General features: G+C 54.7%; 1 protein-coding gene across 4 annotated transcripts in view; it reads left to right on the forward strand.

The window, feature by feature from the left end:
* Window positions 1-18,718, forward strand: part of stard9 (StAR-related lipid transfer (START) domain containing 9) — a 40,582-nt gene that overhangs the window by 6,827 nt on the left and 15,037 nt on the right. Inside the window, exons 4-16 of one of the 4 annotated variants that reach the window (XM_084684096.1) lie at window positions 7,979-8,095; window positions 8,339-8,371; window positions 8,471-8,532; window positions 8,705-8,817; window positions 11,802-11,944; window positions 12,064-12,131; window positions 12,436-12,533; window positions 12,716-12,940; window positions 13,195-13,292; window positions 13,449-13,526; window positions 14,067-14,141; window positions 14,253-14,432; window positions 18,428-18,479. In XM_084684096.1, coding sequence (XP_084540222.1) covers window positions 7,979-8,095; window positions 8,339-8,371; window positions 8,471-8,532; window positions 8,705-8,817; window positions 11,802-11,944; window positions 12,064-12,131; window positions 12,436-12,533; window positions 12,716-12,940; window positions 13,195-13,292; window positions 13,449-13,526; window positions 14,067-14,141; window positions 14,253-14,432; window positions 18,428-18,479 — 1,342 coding nt within the window. The other 3 variants (XM_084684104.1, XM_084684110.1, XM_084684118.1) reach the window with 3 other exon arrangements.

The raw sequence follows: 18,718 nt of genomic DNA on the forward strand, positions 1-18,718 counted from the left end.
GCCCAGTCACAGTGTCCTGGTGGCCCCATACAGCCAGGGACATTCCTCTGGTGCCCCAAGGCAGGCAAGGGATGGGGGAGGGGGAGGTGGCGGCGAGGGCGAAGGGGCTGCCGTATCATGGCTGACCTCTTTTCCAGGCCTGTCTCAGTGTGAACAGAGATTCCACACAGACGCTGACAAACAAGCTGGGCTTTGACCAGCCCCACGTCACAGAAGCTGCACAATTCTGGGGACAGTGACGACAAACATTGTTAAGTGACATTGGAATGAAGCCGCTGGCATTGGGAGACTTCAACAGCAGCACAGTTTGTATGTAAATGCCAGGCAGATAGCAGTTTGTGGCAGCACAGCTTGAGAGCACTGATGGCATTAGCAGCAATGCTTGCCCCAGTATTATAAACACACACTTTATTGTTCTACAGTTGTTGTTGTTTTTTTGTCCTCTGATTCTGCTGAATAGTATTCATTCAAAGTAGTCATTTTCTCGACATGAATTCCACCATAACAGTGGTTATCATTTAGTCCTGAACCAGGATTGTTGTCCTCGCGTTATTCAGACACTTTCAACTGTACCAGACTCCTGTTCTGACCTATGGTACTGAAGAGGAGCTGAAGGAGAAGTAGGTTTGAGGGCTACTGGTGTCTCCCACCTGGTCTGCATCTGGTCCTGAGAGCACCAGAGAGCCCAGTCCTCCAACACACATCTGTGTGCTCCGGCCCAGGAAAGGAGAGGCTGGGGGAGGAGAGGTGGAGGAGAGGCTGGGGGAGGAGAGGCTGGGGGAGGAGAGGCTGGGGGAGGAGAAGCTGGGGGAGGAGAGGCTGGGGGAGAAGAAGCTGGGGGAGGAGAAGCTGGGGGAGGAGAGGCTGGGGGAGGAGAAGCTGGGGGAGGAGAGGCTGGGGGAGGAGAGGCTGGGGGAGGAGAGGTGGAGGAGAGGAGAGGCTGGTGGAGGAGAGGCAGGGGGAGGAGAGGCTGGGGGAGGAGAAGCTGGGGGAGGAGAGGCTGGGGGAGGAGAGGCTGGGGGAGGAGAGGTGGAGGAGAGGAGAGGCTGGTGGAGGAGAGGCAGGGGGAGGAGAGGAGAGGCTGGTGGAGGAGAGGTGGAGGAGAAGCTGGGGGAGGAGAGGCTGGGGGAGGAGAGGCTGGGGGAGGAGAGGTGGAGGAGAGGAGAGGCTGGTGGAGGAGAGGCAGGGGGAGGAGAGGAGAGGCTGGTGGAGGAGAGGCAGGGGGAGGAGAGGTGAAGGAGAGGTGAGGCTGGTGAAGGAGAGGGGAGGAGAGGTGGAGGAGATGAGAGGCTGGTGGAGGACAGGGGAGGCTGGTGAAGGAGAGGAGATGCTGGTGGAGGAGAGGCTGGTAGATGAGAGGAGAGGTGGAGGAGAGGAGAGGCTTGTGGAGGAGAGGAGAGGTGAGGTTCGTGGAGGAGAGGTGGAGGAGAGGAGAGGCTGGTGGAGAGGAGAGGACAGCCCTAGGCGAGGAGGGGAGATGGGGTAGGGCCTTGGAACAGAGACAAGCTGTATGTCCTGATTGAAGCCAGCTGGTTACATTGCAGGGGAGAGAAAGGAGGTCTGGTAACTGCTCCCTCAGTAAGTCTCTGGTTAACTGGTCCCTCAGTAAGTCTCTGGTTAACTGTTCCCTCAGTTGGTCTTTACATGTGTTTACTTACCGCATCATTCTCTCTGAGTCCACTTTCACTAATGGCTGTAGTGGTTGAAGGACTGGCAGCATCATGGATATTTACATGGGAACTGGTTACAATCTGGCATAGAGAAGAGAAGGAGGTGGAGAAACAAGGAGTTAGTAGGGAGGGAGAGATAGAGAGAGGAGGAGGGATGGATTGAGAGAGGGAGGGATAGGAAGAGAGTTGGATGGAGTGAAAGAGAGAGAAGGAGGGAGAGAGAGGGAGGGAGAGAGAGAGGGAGAGAATTCCAGGGCTGGAGGAGGGGAAGGGTTGGGGGTCCCCCGAGCTACATCCCCCTACTCCACTGAGCCAGAAACCCAGCTGCCCTACTAAGTCATCTCTCCTCGCTTCAACATTTCAGCCCAAACACGTCACTGGAGACGATCTGGAGCACAATGCTGGTTTTCATTACCAAATGAAGTCAGCCTGCTGGGTTTAAATGTCCTTCCCCCTCTCTCTCCATGTCTCTCTCCTTTTCTTCTTTTCCCTCTCCGTCTTTTTCTCTCTCTCTCTCTCTCTCTCTCTCTCTCTCTCTCTCTCTCTCTCTCTCTCTCTCTCTCTCTCTCTCAGGCTCTCTCTATCAGACTCTCTCAGGCTCTCTCTCTCTCAGGCTCTCTCTCTCTCAGGCTCTCTCTCTCTCTCTCTCAGACTCTCTCTCTCTCTCAGACTCTCTCTCTCTCTCAGACTCTCTCTCTCTCTCAGACTCTCTCTCTCTCTCAGACTCTCTCTCTCTCTCAGGCTCTCTCTCTCTCTCTCTCTCTCTCTCTCTCTCTGCCTCTCTCTCTCTCTCTCTCTCTCTCTCTCTCTCTCTCTCTCTCTCTCTCTCTGTCTCTGTCTCTCTCTCTCTCTCTGTGTGTCGACCCAGTGTGGGACCTGATCATGCTCTGTGTTGGTGGAGCTGTGCAGAGACAGAGCAGAGTGTTGAGGCTCAGTGTGAAGTAAACAACACATTTTTGTACAAAATCGTATCGAGCAACTTTTTTCTGCGATGGCAGACAAATGATGCAGGTAGAACGTCAGTGGCTCCCAGAAGTTTGACCAGTGGAGGAACACGAATAGAGGGAAAGTCTTTGAGGTGGTTTGGCCTGCACACAGGTAGTCAGGGAGGGGGGACTGTACACATGCCCTGGCTATATTTCCTCCAGCTCTCATCAGTCTGAAGCCTGTGGAAGTCATTCTCTCCCCAGTCCTGTCGCAAATACCACTGCTCTCTCCTCCTCCTCCTCTTCCTCCTCCTCCTCCCCTCCTCCTCCTCTTTTCCTCCTCCTCCTCTCCTCCTCTTCCTCCTTTCCTCCTCCTCCTCCCCTCCTCCTCCTCTTTTCCTCCTCCTCCTCTCCTCCTCCTCTTTTCCTCCTCCTCCTCTCCTCCTCCTCTCCTTCTCTTCCTCCTTTCCTCCTCTCCTCCTCCTCTTTTCCTCTCCTCTCCTCATCCTCCTCTTTTCCTCCTCCTCTTTTCCTCCTCCTCCTCTCCTGCTCCTCTCCTAGGAGTGCAGCATACCAGAGTCTCTCCAGATATGGCTGTGTTTATTTGTTTGAAGTCTAGCCTTTGCCTTTGCCCCTGTCTGTTTCTGCAACAGTTGGGGGGTTTAGAGAGCTTGGTGATAACGGGTCCACCCCCACTCTCTCACTCTTTCTCTCTTGCTGTCTCCCTTCGCCCCTTTGTCACTCTCTCTGCCTATCTTTGGTCTCTCTCTCTCTCTCTCTCTCTCTCTCTCTCTCTCTCTCTCTCTCTCTCTCTCTCTCTCTCTCTCTCTGTGTCTCTCTCTGTGTCTCTCTCTGTGTCTCTCTCTGTGTCTCTGTCTCTCTCTGTGTCTCTCTCTGTGTCTCTCTCTCTCTCTGTGTCTCTCTGTGTCTCTCTCTCTCTGTGTGTCTCTCTGTGTCTCTCTCTCTGTCTCTCTCTCTGTCTCTCTCTCTCTCTCTCTCTCTCTCTCTCTCTCTCTGTCTCTCTCTCTCTCTCTCTCTCTCCCATGTGAAGGCAGGCGTGATAAATGAAGAGCAGCCTATCTGTTTGCCTCCCCCTTCTCTCTCCCCCGCCCCCCTCCCCCCCCTCCCATGCTAATCTGACCTAGAAATGCTGTAAAAGTATGACAAATGAGAGCACTGTTGAACTGGTGCCAACAAATGTCCTCTTTCTCTCTTTGTTGATTGTCCTTCTGTCTCACTCTCTTCTCCCGTCTCCTTCTCCCTCTCTTCCTCTCTCCCCATTTCCTCTGGGTCCTAGTGGTGGTGCTGTAGGAAGCGTCATGAAAGCAGGATCCCAAGGGACGTGTTTCTGGAGCTGAACGGCAGTGCTTGGTTATGCTGCGGAGCCGGCTGTAGTGTTTGTCTAACCCAGATGGAAAGTGTGGGACGGGAACCAACGACCCTCTGGGTCTGGTGCAGCTGTTCCGCTCTGGGAGCAGGACAGAGAGACAGACAGGAACAGATGCAGAGAGAGAAGCAGACAGGGAGAGAGTGAGAGAGAAATCAAAGAAAGTCAAAAATCTGATCGTGGATAGCAGCATGTGTGTTGCTTTTCCTACATGTTATGATACTCATGGGTTCATTTACAAGACACTTTTATCCAGGGAGATTTGAACCTGCCACCTCTAAATCGGCAGCCAAAGACTCCACCACTGAGCTGTACTTAAGCCCCTGCTCAGACCCAAGTGACTCCCTCCCAAAGTGGGATCCCCACCCACCCACCCACCCACCTCTCCGCCCTCCCCTCCCTCCCTAAAGTGGGCAGGGTAACGGAACAGTGAACCTGAGGTTTTCGCATCACGTCAGCATAGCGTTGGTATTTTCGACTGTGGCTTCTGCACTCGCCTTGGCTGGCTCTCAACTGCCATCCCTGACAACACCACACACGCTCTACACACACCAGGGACACACACACATGTACGTAAGGAGTTTTCCAGGAGTTGGTGTGGAGCTGGCCACATGAATCAGCCAGCCACTAGAGTCTCCTACAGAGTGATTAGAGGACTGAGCCTATAACTGAAACATTACATCTGCCTCTCTCACTCTCTCTTTCTTTTTACTCAGTTTTCTCTAAATTTTCTCTTCTTTTCTTTCCCTCTCACTGTATCATTACGTTCTCGATCTGTGTCTCTCTGTCTGTTTCTCCTTCCTCCTCTCTCTTTTCCCCTGCTCTGACAGGCCAAAGTTGAGGCCCTCCCTGTAAAACGTGTTCTTGTTTAACAACAGAACGTGTTTTATCTGGACCCACATCTCTCCCTCCAGACCCCCCATCTCCCCCTCCAGACCCCCCATCTCCCCCTCCAGACCCCCCATCTCCCCCTCCAGACCCCCCATCTCCCCCTCCAGACCCCCCATCTCCCCCTCCAGACCCCCCATCTCCCCCTCCAGACCCCCCATCTCCCCCTCCAGACCCCCCATCTCCCCCTCCAGACCCCCCATCTCCCCCTCCAGACCCCCCATCTCCCCCTCCAGACCCCCCATCTCCCCCTCCAGACCCCCCATCTCCCCCTCCAGACCCCCCATCTCCCCCTCCAGACCCCCCATCTCCCCCTCCAGACCCCCCATCTCCCCCTCCAGACCCCCCATCTCCCCCTCCAGACCCCCCATCTCCCCCTCCAGACCCCTGGACTCGCTCCACGTCTGACCCCTGGGCGGGCTGACCCAGTTCCGGAGGGGAACCTCCCCCGAGACCCCCCCCTCCTCCAAACCGGACCTGCAGGTTCCCCTCTCCCCTTTTCCGCCAATGGTTTTGGCCCGGGTTTTCTGGCGGCCAGGAATAATTCTAGATTGTTCCCTTGCTCTCTCGTTGTCAGCCTGGCGGGGTTTGTTTGCGTGGTGGAGGAGGAGGGCAGTTCCATGGGTCTTTGTTTGAGAGGCCGTTTCCTGCGGGCTGCCTGAAAACGCCATGCGCACATACTCAAAACACATGCATGCTCACTTGCAAGCACGCGCACGCACACACTCAAACACAATCTCACACACACACAGTAACAAAGTGCACATACGCACATATGGCCTCTGATGACAGCGGTCATCCTGTTGATAGTAGTATTTAGTCTGTATGGTTGTTTTCGGCCGATCGTTTGGTCCAAGGCCACCCTCAGCCTCCTGGCTAGCCCCCCCCCCCCTGCAGCCCCTCCCCCCTCACCCCCCTGCCTGGCTCTGCTCAACAACAGAACCTACATTACCCAGCATCCTGCCCAAATGTTCATGGTCCCCTCCCCTTTGCGCTGTGAAAGTAGGTTGTGTGATGCTGGTCCCATTGTCTTCTCGGTGGCTGACTATGAAGCCCTTCATACAGCGACACAGATGAACCAGTATGGACTGAATGAGAGAGGACAGGGAAGAGAGCGGGTGGATCTGTCCAGCGCTCCGAGGGACAACTCTCTCAGTGTCTCTCTCTCTCTCTCTCTCTCTCTCTCTGTGTCTCTCTCTCTCTCTGTGTCTCTCTCTCTCTCTCTGTGTGTGTGTCTCTCTCTCTCTCTCTCTCTCTCTCTCTCTCTCTCTCTCTCTCTCTCTCTCTCTCTCTCTCTCTGTGTGTCTCTCTCTCTGTGTGTCTCTCTTTCTGTGTGTCTCTCTCTCTCTCTCTCTCTCTCTCTCTCTCTCTCTCTCTCTCTCTCTCTCTCTCTCTCTCTCTCTCTCTCTCTCTCTCTCTCTCTCAGTGGGGCAGCCCTCTGTGCAAAGGTCTAAACCAGGTTGGCTGTTGTGTCTGAGAGATCAAGAGCAGCCGAAGGATTAGTACAAACGGGTGATACTGGTTCCTCGGGCGCCAGGCCCTTCCCTTACCCCCCCCACCCCGCCCGGGTGATTTAGAGAGGGCATCTTTAACAAGGTCTATATTGACAGAGACCCTGGTTATGTCCGTGTTTTAACTAGTGCGAGGAGGTGGGGTGTGTGGGGGGAAAGGGGGGGGTGGGGGCAGGATGCCCCTTTTCTTTGTGGGTGAGCCTTTGGTCACCACTGAGACTGGTGGGGGGGGGGGGGGGGGTTCCAACCGTCTGGTAGCAAGTCTGACCCTCAAACTACACGGTACAGTAAAGGATAGGCTTTGTCTGAGCATTCACACTGGCCTCACACACACGCACACACTGTCCATACATGCTACTACTGCGCGCACCCCATGGACATGCACGTACACACAGAATGTGCACGTGCCCCACACACACACACACTGCATAGTCACACTCCTCAATGTGGTGGTGATTCTGCCGTGGTTTGTGTAGATCAGTCAGATAAGCCTGGTTAGCTATATGCTACTGTGTGAATGCCCGGCACCTGGTTGGGTCAATATTGACCGTCCTGGCAGGCAGAGACCAGTTGATCCTGTTTATGACGACCACACTGAAGTTCCCTCAAGGCAGCTCTCGCAAAAATGACCACCTAGGTGTCGTCGCTATCGTCTAATGGGGTGTGGGACTTTTCGTCAAGGCTTTCAGGCTGCATCCGAGCCCAACAGCTCCTCTGTGCTGAGTTCTGTTGATCCAGTTCAACTCAGATCCAGTTCTGCTGGAGGGGTAAGGGGCATGGAAGCAAGGGGGGCGGCTGTGTTTGTGATCCTGTGTGATCCTGGGTGCTGGAGAGCATTCCTCTCCTCTCCTCGCAGGTTTTCCCAGACCTCCAGGCCCCCCTCTAATGCTCCCCCCCCCTCCCCCGTGTAAGGGCCGTGCTCCTGGGAGAGAATGTGCTGCGTCTGGGGCTCTGGCCTGGATCAGGTTCCTCCTGCCAGGACTGGCGTGTGTTTGCTTGGACCAGGGCCGTGGGCCCTGAGGCCTGAAGCTGGGGCCTGGGTGGAGGGCTAGGAGCCCGGCTCTAGGGCTGAGGTGGCCTCTCCCAGGCGGGGGGGGAGGGGGTAGGACAACAGGAGGACAGAAGTGGTTCGGGAACAGATGGAACCTCCTCTAGACCTGACCTTTTAGGCCCAAGAAATGTTTATACACACACTCACTCACGCTCACTGTCTCTCTCTCTCCTGCTCTCTCCCTCGCTCTCTCTCTTTCTCTCTCTCAATCTCACAAAAACACACCCTCCTTGCTTCACCGGGGTGTTTACTCTCAGTATTAACTGTCCTCCCTGTTCCTTACCCAAACACTTCAGCAGAAAGCAGCCGTTGCTGTGGCTGGTCCTTGATCAGATCTAACTATCCTCAATGCTGTGGCTGGTGTCGTTCTTCTGACTGGGACTGGTTCTGGAGCAGACTCAACACAGCAGATCAACACACTGGACACCAACTCACACGGCGCTCTGGTTTTTCAGACCTGTCACTCAACGCGCTGGCCCGATCGCTTTTCTCTAGCCTTTGTTTTGATTGGCTGCATGTGTGCGTGCGTGCGTGTCTGTCTGCAGGTGTTCCAGGACCTGGGCGCGTCGGTTCTGTCCGGAGCGTCGGCAGGATACAACGTGTGTCTGTTTGCCTACGGCCAGACAGGCACTGGGAAGACCTACACCATGATGGGCACCCCGGTGAGCCAGGCCCAGAGGGCATCTCTTTCCTGGGAAGGTACAGGGTCATGGAGGGTCATACATTGTCAATGGAGTCAATACCTCTTCTCTGCTCTCTCTCTTCTCCTCTCCTCTTCTTCTCTCATCTTTTCCTGTTTTCTCCTCCTCTCCTCTCTCTCTTCTCTTCTCCTCTCTCCTCTTTTCCCGTTTGCTCCATTTCTCCTCCTCTCCTCTCTCTCTCTCTCTCTCTCTCTCTCTCTCCAGGACTCCATGGGTCTGACCCCCAGGATCTGTCAGGTGAGTGGACGGCCCGAGACCCGTTCAGCAAACACGGTCAGCTGGGTGCGGTCAGTGCGTTCAGCATCACCGGACCTCCTCCCTCTTGTCTCCCCCCAGGGCCTGTTCAGATCGGAGGGCAGCTTCCCAGACGGACAGAGCTCCAGTCGGGTCGAGATCAGGTAAGAGGACCCAACCCCACTTGTTCGCCGGTGTTAGCACCTCCGGATCTCTGCCTGCTGATGCCAGAGTGACAGCAAGACATCCTGGGATCCAATAGCATTATAGAACAGTCTCATTCCACATATCTCAACCTCTCTCATTCTTTCTCTCGCTCTCTCTCTCTCGCTCTAGCTTCCTGGAGATCTATAACGAGCGCGTGCGGGACCTGCTAGGAGGTGGGGACCAGAAGAAGAGGGCCTCTCTGAGGGTCAGGGAGCACCCAGAGAAGGGCCCCTACGTCCAGGGTGAGTCCGCCGCACGACCCCGGCCCAGCCACAGGGCGGCGCCGTGCAGGGAGAAAGTCGCCCGACAGGCTTGCAGCAGGACTTCTGCTCCACACTTCCAAGCAAAGTCACTCGTTCAGTTCATGACATGTTTAGGCATGTTTCTGTCTCCGTGGTCGGAGGCATTTTGGTAGAGTGGCGGCATGTGTGTGTGTGGTTGCGTTTGGGTGTTGTTCGGGTGTAGAGGTCATTCCTAGGGGCATGTGGTCAGGGCAGACTTTGTTCTGGGCTTTGATTACATCAAGCAGTGCAATGCTATCTCTTGCTCTCTCTCTTTCTCTGCCACTCTCTCTCTCTCTCTCCCCCCTCTCTCCATCGTCCTCCCCCTTCTTCCCTCCTTTCTTCATGTGGGCCCTACATCCACCCATTGTCTGTACATCAGGAGAAATCCCTGAAGTGCCTGAGGAGGTGATGTCACTTCCTTGTGGTGACCAGCAGCACATGGGAGTGCATGCTCTGTAAACACTGAGCAGACTGGGCCGTACCGCTGCTGCTCCCTCAGCAGGTCAGCCCCGGCCAGGGGGATGCCGGGGATTCCGCTTGAGGTCGTCTTCTGCTTTCGACTTCCGGTCTAAACTGGAAATCGGACACATTCTTCCAACTTTCGTCGTACACCAATTTCTACTGGATTGGCTGGAGGCACCGCATGTGTTAGTTATAACACACTCTCTTAATTGTTGCATGTGTGTGTGTGATTATACTGTTAAGGTTATGAGTCTGCTTGATGACGTGAGGTTTATCGGAGTGTGTGCGATGACGGTGTGAGGTGTGCATGTGTGTGTGTGTGTGTGTGTGTGTGTGTCGGGTGTGTGATGAGCTGTGAGGAACTCTAAATCTGATTCACCTCGGTAGAGGAAGCAGACTCATTGTCAGATCTTTTCCACCGTGAGGTCCGCTGAGCTGGATCTCCAGGGAGCAGAGAGCTGTGGATAGTCACCCCCTGCTGGCTCTCTATAGAGCAGAGAGCTGTGGATAGTCACCCCCTGCTGGCTCTCTATAGAGCAGAGAGCTGTGGATAGTCACCGCCTGCTGGCTCTCTATAGAGCAGAGAGCTGTGGATAGTCACCCCCTGCTGGCTCTCTATAGAGCAGAGAGCTGTGGATAGTCACCGCCTGCTGGCTCTCTATAGAGCAGAGAGCTGTGGATAGTCACCCCCTGCTGGCTCTCTATAGAGCAGAGAGCTGTGGATAGTCACCCCCTGCTGGCTCTCTATAGAGCAGAGAGCTGTGGATAGTCACCCCCTGCTGGCTCTCTATAGAGCAGAGAGCTGTGGATAGTCACCCCCTGCTGGCTCTCTATAGAGCAGAGAGCTGTGGATAGTCACCCCCTGCTGGCTCTCTATAGAGCAGAGAGCTGTGGATAGTCACCCCCTGCTGGCTCTCTATAGAGCAGAGAGCTGTGGATAGTCACCCCCTGCTGGCTCTCTATAGAGCAGAGAGCTGTGGATAGTCACCCCCTGCTGGCTCTCTATAGAGCAGAGAGCTGTGGATAGTCACCGCCTGCTGGCTCTCTATAGAGCAGAGAGCTGTGGATAGTCACCCCCTGCTGGCTCTCTATAGAGCAGAGAGCTGTGGATAGTCACCCCCTGCTGGCTCTCTATAGAGCAGAGAGCTGTGGATAGTCACCCCCTGCTGGCTCTCTATAGAGCAGAGAGCTGTGGATAGTCACCCCCTGCTGGCTCTCTATAGAGCAGAGAGCTGTGGATAGTCACCCCCTGCTGGCTCTCTATAGAGCAGAGAGCTGTGGATAGTCACCCCCTGCTGGCTCTCTATAGAGCAGAGAGCTGTGGATAGTCACCCCCTGCTGGCTCTCTATAGAGCAGAGAGCTGTGGATAGTCACCGCCTGCTGGCTCTCTATAGAGCAGAGAGCTGTGGATAGTCACCCCCTGCTGGCTCTCTATAGAGCAGAGAGCTGTGGATAGTCACCCCCTGCTGGCTCTCTATAGAGCAGAGAGCTGTGGATAGTCACCCCCTGCTGGCTCTCTATAGAGCAGAGAGCTGTGGATAGTCACCCCCTGCTGGCTCTCTATAGAGCAGAGAGCTGTGGATAGTCACCCCCTGCTGGCTCTCTATAGAGCAGAGAGCTGTGGATAGTCACCCCCTGCTGGCTCTCTATAGAGCAGAGAGCTGTGGATAGTCACCCCCTGCTGGCTCTCTATAGAGCAGAGAGCTGTGGATAGTCACCCCCTGCTGGCTCTCTATAGAGCAGAGAGCTGTGGATAGTCACCCCCTGCTGGCTCTCTATAGAGCAGAGAGCTGTGGATAGTCACCCCCTGCTGGCTGTCTATAGAGCAGAGAGCTGTGGATAGTCACCCCCTGCTGGCTCTCTATAGAGCAGAGAGCTGTGGATAGTCACCCCCTGCTGGCTCTCTATAGAGCAGAGAGCTGTGGATAGTCACCCCCTGCTGGCTGTCTATATCAAGTGGCCCTGTGACGACCACCTTGCACCCCTCTGTGGCCCCCCTAAATGTAGGGTCTGAACAATTATAAACATGGCCTTTAGCCTGTTGATGCCTCCAATGCGGTGAAGTAAACTATATGACAACAATAAGGTTTAATGTAACTGGCCCCTCTGACTGCACTACTGGCCCCAGCTTGCCCCCCCCCCCCCCCCCCCAGTTGAAATGATCTTTCCTCACTTTCTCTTCACATTCACAGGGCTATCACTGGACCTTGCTTGCTCACAGTTCCAGTCACCCTTAAAAATATGTGTGTGTATTTGAAATTGGATGAGACTCAACTCTCGCGCATGACTGCCCCCATTTTCTGATGCACCCATCGGAATTCAGAATGAGTTATCGTTAGGTTTAGTGCTGTTTGGTTTATATTCGCACCGACTCTGCATTTGAGAAAGACTTTCTGTAGCATACATATTGTAAATGCTATGTGTGTGTACGTGTGTGTGCGGGTGTACGTGTGTGTACGTGTGTGTGTGTGTGTGTCAGACCTTTCTCAGCACACAGTGTCAGACTACAGGCGGGCCGTGGATCTTCTCGAGGAGGGCATCGCCAACCGCATCACCGCGGCAACCCACATCCACGATGCCAGCAGCCGCTCCCACGCCATCTTCACCATCCAGTATACCCAGGTCACGACCTCACCCCTCCACCAATCAGGGCTCCCGTCTGCTGGAGCCAGAGCCAACGACCCAGGGGAGCAGTGTATTGGCGGAGAGGGAGTGCTTGATGGTTTGTGTGTCTTCTACAGGCTATTCTGGAGAACAACCTGCCTTCTGAGATCGTCAGTAAGATCAACTTGGTGGACCTAGCTGGGAGGTAGGTGGGGCGTGACGTTCTGGTTCAACCTCTGCGTCTGTGGCTTTGACTCTGTAGAAGATGGAATCCCAACGGCCACTTTGCATTGTTTTGTTGTCAAGTTTGTATCAGTTAGAAATAATCGTGCACTCCTTCAACGACAGTGATATGCGTCATTGTGAAAACAGACGTGTCCGAAACCTCCTGGAAGATGTCTGTGTTGTCCTTGAGCCAAGCTGCCCCCTAGTGGATGAACTGTGGAACACCTCTGTCGTGTTCTGTTGAACTGTTCGGTTGAACGGACGTCCGGCTCTGTGTTTGACAGTGAGAGAGCCGACCCCCACTACTGCAGAGACAGACTGACGGAGGGATCCAACATCAACAAGTCTCTGGTCACCCTGGGCATCGTCATCTCTGCCCTGGGTAAACACGAGGGGGTGTGGGGGGGTCGTGGGATGGACAGGGTATGGGCCGAGGCAGGGCTGCATACGAACACCGTAGAACGGGATGGCGACCGGTCGCGCTCACCATTTCTGCTCTCGCTCCAGTACCTGTGGGCGCCTCGCTTCACGGTCCTGTTCCTGTCTCTCTTCTTACCCCCTCAGCCCAGAACTCCCAGATGTCCAGCAGCAGCCAGAGCATCAACAGCGTGGCCAGTGAGGGGGAGGCCAGCGTGACGGGCAGCCTGGCCAGCTCTCTGTCCGGGGGAGCGTGGGGAGGAGGAGGAGGAGGGGGGAGGAGGCACTGCTTCATCCCCTACAGAGACTCGGTCCTCACCTGGCTCCTGAAGGACAGCCTAGGAGGAAACTCCAAGACCATCATGGTCGCCAGTAAGGAACTGGACCTCCTAACAGTTTGACCTCAGCGTTGGTTGTACCCCATGATGTCAGTCATATGTGTGTAATGACTTCTCCCTGGGGTAAATGATTACTTGTTCTATGTAACAACTACTTCCTGTGTGTAACAAAATCGGTGTGTGTCATGATGACCTCCTCTATGTAATGAGGAGGTTCCTGTGTCATGGTTACTTCCTGTGTGTCATGTCTACTTCCTGTGTGTCATGACGACGTCCTGTGTGCTGCAGCTGTCTCCCCCTCCTGCTCCAGCTACAATGAGACCCTTAGCACGCTACGCTACGCAGCCCATGCCAGGAACATTGTCAACAAGCCCCGCGTCAATGAGGTACATGCCCTGGAGACGTGGCTGTGTGCAATGTGTGTGACGTGTGTGTGTGTGTGACGACCTCTGGTGTGTGTTGTGAGTGTGACGTGTACTTCTCTGCTGTGTGACGTGGTTCACTGGTGTTTGTTGTGCTCCATTGTTGTGTGCATGCTGCAGGAGGCCAGTGTGAGGCTGATCAGGGAGCTGCGCCAGGAGATCGACCGTCTGAAGAGCATGCTGCTCAGCTTCGAGATGGTAGGCTGTTCCTCCAGGAACCACACGCTACTGAACCACACACTCTGAACCACCTACTACTGAAGCACACTCTGAAGCACACACTCTGAACCACACACTCTGAACCACCTGCTACTGAATCACACACTGAACCACACACTACTGAACCACACACTCTGAACCACCTACTACTGAAGCACACTCTGAAGCACACACTCTGAAGCACACACTCTGAAGCACCTGCTACTGAATCACACACTGAACCACACACTACAGAACCACACACTCTGAACCACCTACTACTGAAGCACACTCTGAAGCACACACTCTGAAGCACACACTCTGAACCACCTGCTACTGAATCACACACTGAACCACACACTACTGAACCACACACTACTAAACCACACACTACTGAACCACACACTACTGAACCACACACTACTGAACCACACACTACTGAACCACACACTCTACACTCTGCTGCTGGTTGTCCCTTCATACTTTTGGTGACCAATTGTACGTGTGTCCACCCCCCCCCCCCCCCACCCCCCCCCGCAGCGTAATCCCAGTCCATCTCTGAGCGACGAGAGGGATGGAAACCTCTCTGATATTGTGTTGCAGAACGAGCTGAAGGTGACTGAACATGCCTGACAAGCTTCCTGAAACATCTCGCTGTTCCATAACACACCACAGCCACACCCCTTACTCTCCTCTCCGTGTGTGTGTGTGCGTGTGTGTGTCCAGGTGGAGCAGCTAACTAAGGACTGGTCAGAGAGCTGGCGGGACAAGCAGGAGCTGCTGGAGCAGTACAGCGTTGACATTAACAGAGACAGGGCTGGCTTCCTCATCCACTCCCTGCTGCCCCACCTTGTCACACTAGACAGAGACGTCCTCAGCACTGGGGTCACTTTCCACCATCTCAGGGTACACACACGCCTACACACAGGCAGACATGCAGTACACACACACACACACACACACTCAGTCAGACGTACAGTACACACACACACACACCCAGTCAGACATACCGTAAACACACACACACACACACAGTCAGACATACAGTACACACACACACTCAGTCGGACGTACAGTACACACACACACACACAGTCAGACATACCGTAAACACACACACACACACACTCAGTCAGACATACAGTACACACACACACACACACACACAAAATCAATCGCACAGTACACACTGCACATTGGTATCGACGTTAATGAGACAGGTAGCCGACTTCCATTCTATTTATACCCTGATGATGCTACTATATATACTGCTATACCTCAAACTTCTGTCCTGCTTCGGTGAAGTTGACTCTTCCTGTCAGCTGCCTGACTGAGACCTTCTTTGTTCCCTTTGTTAGACACTTCCTCCTTGCTCTTCTTTCTCTCTGTCTCTGCGTCCTGCTCCGAAATAAAACAAAACACAACTCTTGAGACGAGGTGCGTTCTTTCTTTCTTTTTCCTCCTGTCACTCCTCCCTTCACTGTCCTGTGTCCTCCTGTCACTCCTCCCTTCACTGTCCTGTGTCCTCCTGTCACTCCTCCCTTCACTGTCCTGTGTCCTCCTGTCACTCCTACCTTCACTGTCCTGTGTCCTCCTGTCACTCCTCCCTTCACTGTCCTGTGTCCTCCTGTCACTCCTCCCTTCACTGTCCTGTGTCCTCCTGTCACTCCTCCCTTCACTGTCCTGTGTCCTCCTGTCTCTCCCTTCACTGTCCTGTGTCCTCCTGTCACTCCTCCCTTCACTGTCCTGTGTCCTCCTGTCACTCCTCCCCTCACTGTCCTGTGTCCTCCTGTCACTCCTCCCTTCACTGTCCTGTGTCCTCCTGTCACTCCCTTCACTGTCCTGTGTCCTCCTGTCACTCCTCCCCTCACTGTCCTGTGTCCTCCTGTCACTCCTCCCCTCACTGTCCTGTGTCCTCCTGTCACTCCCTTCACTGTCCTGTGTCCTCCTGTCACTCCCTTCACTGTCCTGTGTCCTCCTGTCACTCCCTTCACTGTCCTGTGTCCTCCTGACACTCCTCCCCTCACTGTCCTGTGTCCTCCTGTCACTCCTCCCCTCACTGTCCTGTGTCCTCCTGTCACTCCCTTCACTGTCCTGTGTCCTCCTGTCACTCCCTTCACTGTCCTGTGTCCTCCTGTCACTCCCTTCACTGTCCTGTGTCCTCCTGTCACTCCCTTCACTGTCCTGTGTCCTCCTGTCACTCCCTTCACTGTCCTGTGTCCTCCTGTCACTCCCTTCACTGTCCTGTGTCCTCCTGTCACTCCTCCCTTCACTGTCCTGTGTCCTCCTGTCACTCCCTTCACTGTCCTGTGTCCTCCTGTCACTCCTCCCCTCACTGTCCTGTGTCCTCCTGTCACTCCTCCCCTCACTGTCCTGTGTCCTCCTGTCACTCCCCTCACTGTCCTGTGTCCTCCTGTCACTCCTCCCTTCACTGTCCTGTGTCCTCCTGTCACTCCTCCCTTCACTGTCCTGTGTCCTCCTGTCACTCCTCCCCTCACTGTCCTGTGTCCTCCTGTCACTCCCTTCACTGTCCTGTGTCCTCCTGTCACTCCTCCCTTCACTGTCCTGTGTCCTCCTGTCACTCCTCCCTTCACTGTCCTGTGTCCTCCTGTCACTCCTCCCTTCACTGTCCTGTGTCCTCCTGTCACTCCCTTCACTGTCCTGTGTCCTCCTGTCACTCCTCCCTTCACTGTCCTGTGTCCTCCTGTCACTCCTCCCTTCACTGTCCTGTGTCCTCCTGTCACTCCCTTCACTGTCCTGTGTCCTCCTGTCACTCCTCCCTTCACTGTCCTGTGTCCTCCTGTCACTCCTCCCTTCACTGTCCTGTGTCCTCCTGTCACTCCTCCCTTCACTGTCCTGTGTCCTCCTGTCACTCCTCCCTTCACTGTCCTGTGTCCTCCTGTCACTCCTCCCTTCACTGTCCTGTGTCCTCCTGTCACTCCTACCTTCACTGTCCTGTGTCCTCCTGTCACTCCTCCCTTCACTGTCCTGTGTCCTCCTGTCACTCCTCCCTTCACTGTCCTGTGTCCTCCTGTCACTCCTCCCTTCACTGTCCTGTGTCCTCCTGTCACTCCTCCCTTCACTGTCCTGTGTCCTCCTGTCACTCCTCCCTTCACTGTCCTGTGTCCTCCTGTCACTCCTCCCTTCACTGTCCTGTGTCCTCCTGTCACTCCTCCCTTCACTGTCCTGTGTCCTCCTGTCACTCCTCCCTTCACTGTCCTGTGTCCTCCTGTCACTCCTACCTTCACTGTCCTGTGTCCTCCTGTCACTCCTCCCTTCACTGTCCTGTGTCCTCCTGTCACTCCTCCCTTCACTGTCCTGTGTCCTCCTGTCACTCCTACCTTCACTGTCCTGTGTCCTCCTGTCACTCCTCCCTTCACTGTCCTGTGTCCTCCTGTCACTCCTCCCTTCACTGTCCTGTGTCCTCCTGTCACTCCTCCCTTCACTGTCCTGTGTCCTCCTGTCACTCCTCCCTTCACTGTCCTGTGTCCTCCTGTCACTCCTACCTTCACTGTCCTGTGTCCTCCTGTCACTCCTCCCTTCACTGTCCTGTGTCCTCCTGTCACTCCTCCCTTCACTGTCCTGTGTCCTCCTGTCACTCCTCCCTTCACTGTCCTGTGTCCTCCTGTCACTCCTCCCTTCACTGTCCTGTGTCCTCCTGTCACTCCTCCCTTCACTGTCCTGTGTCCTCCTGTCACTCCTCCCTTCACTGTCCTGTGTCCTCCTGTCACTCCTCCCTTCACTGTCCTGTGTCCTCCTGTCACTCCTCCCTTCACTGTCCTGTGTCCTCCTGTCACTCCTACCTTCACTGTCCTGTGTCCTCCTGTCACTCCTCCCTTCACTGTCCTGTGTCCTCCTGTCACTCCTACCTTCACTGTCCTGTGTCCTCCTGTCACTCCTCCCTTCACTGTCCTGTGTCCTCCTGTCACTCCTCCCCTCACTGTCCTGTGTCCTCCTGTCACTCCTCCCTTCACTGCCCTGTGTCCTCCTGTCACTCCTCCCTTCACTGTCCTGTGTCCTCCTGTCACTCCTCCCTTCACTGCCCTGTGTCCTCCTGTCACTCCCTTCACTGCCCTGTGTCCTCCTGTCACTCCCTTCACTGTCCTGTGTCCTCCTGTCACTCCCTTCACTGTCCTGTGTCCTCCTGTCACTCCTCCCTTCACTGCCCTGTGTCCTCCTGTCACTCCCTTCACTGTCCTGTGTCCTCCTGTCACTCCCTTCACTGTCCTGTGTCCTCCTGTCACTCCTCCCTTCACTGTCCTGTGTCCTCCTGTCACTCCCTTCACTGTCCTGTGTCCTCCTGTCACTCCCTTCACTGTCCTGTGTCCTCCTGTCACTCCCTTCACTGTCCTGTGTCCTCCTGTCACTCCTCCCTTCACTGTCCTGTGTCCTCCTGTCACTCCCTTCACTGTCCTGTGTCCTCCTGTCACTCCCTTCACTGTCCTGTGTCCTCCTGTCACTCCCTTCACTGTCCTGTGTCCTTGTGTCACTCCTCCCTCAGCTGTCCTGTGTCGTCCTCTCTCCTCTAATGGGTAGAGTAGCAGGGGCTCTGGGGACGGCCGGCTCTCCTGTTTTCTGACAATGTCAAGAATGCCTGCAGGCCTGAGCCTTACACCACTTCCTGTATGTTAAGAGCAACGGCCCCCTGGGAGTTTGTGTTCTCCTGTTCAACTCGCCTTCAGTTCGACGAGCCAAACTTTTATATCTGTCCAGAGAGGATGTGGTAAACCAATGATGTCCCCATTTCTTCCCTAACGGACTAGCTGGAGAGCGCTGTGACGATGTCCTGTGTGATAACAGTCTATCGATGTATGTGTTTTAGTAAGCCCTCACCTCGTGTATGGGGGGGTGTGTGTGTTGTGTCTCCTCTCAATGCTGACATGTGACCCTCGTGGTTGTAGGAGGGGGTGACTCTCATCGGGCCTCAGACCCCACTGGAGCACCTTCAAACAGGCATGTGACCTGTACTCTCATTTACACTACAGCTTACTCACTCAGCTTTCATCCAGAGTGACCAATAGGGCTCTCCTGGCCGTTTCAGTCCAGCCGAATGTGACATATATATTTTTACACAAAGTCACTGCCCGAAGTGACATAGGAGACGTCTAGAGTATATGATCATAATTGCTCAATTCACTTGCATGTCTAAAGAGGGAAGTAACCAAAGTAACGGCTGAATGTTTCCTCTCCAG

Source organism: Hypomesus nipponensis, chromosome 3, assembly GCF_054491055.1.
Source record: "Hypomesus nipponensis isolate SF chromosome 3, ASM5449105v1, whole genome shotgun sequence".
NCBI classification, from domain to species: domain Eukaryota; kingdom Metazoa; phylum Chordata; class Actinopteri; order Osmeriformes; family Osmeridae; genus Hypomesus; species Hypomesus nipponensis.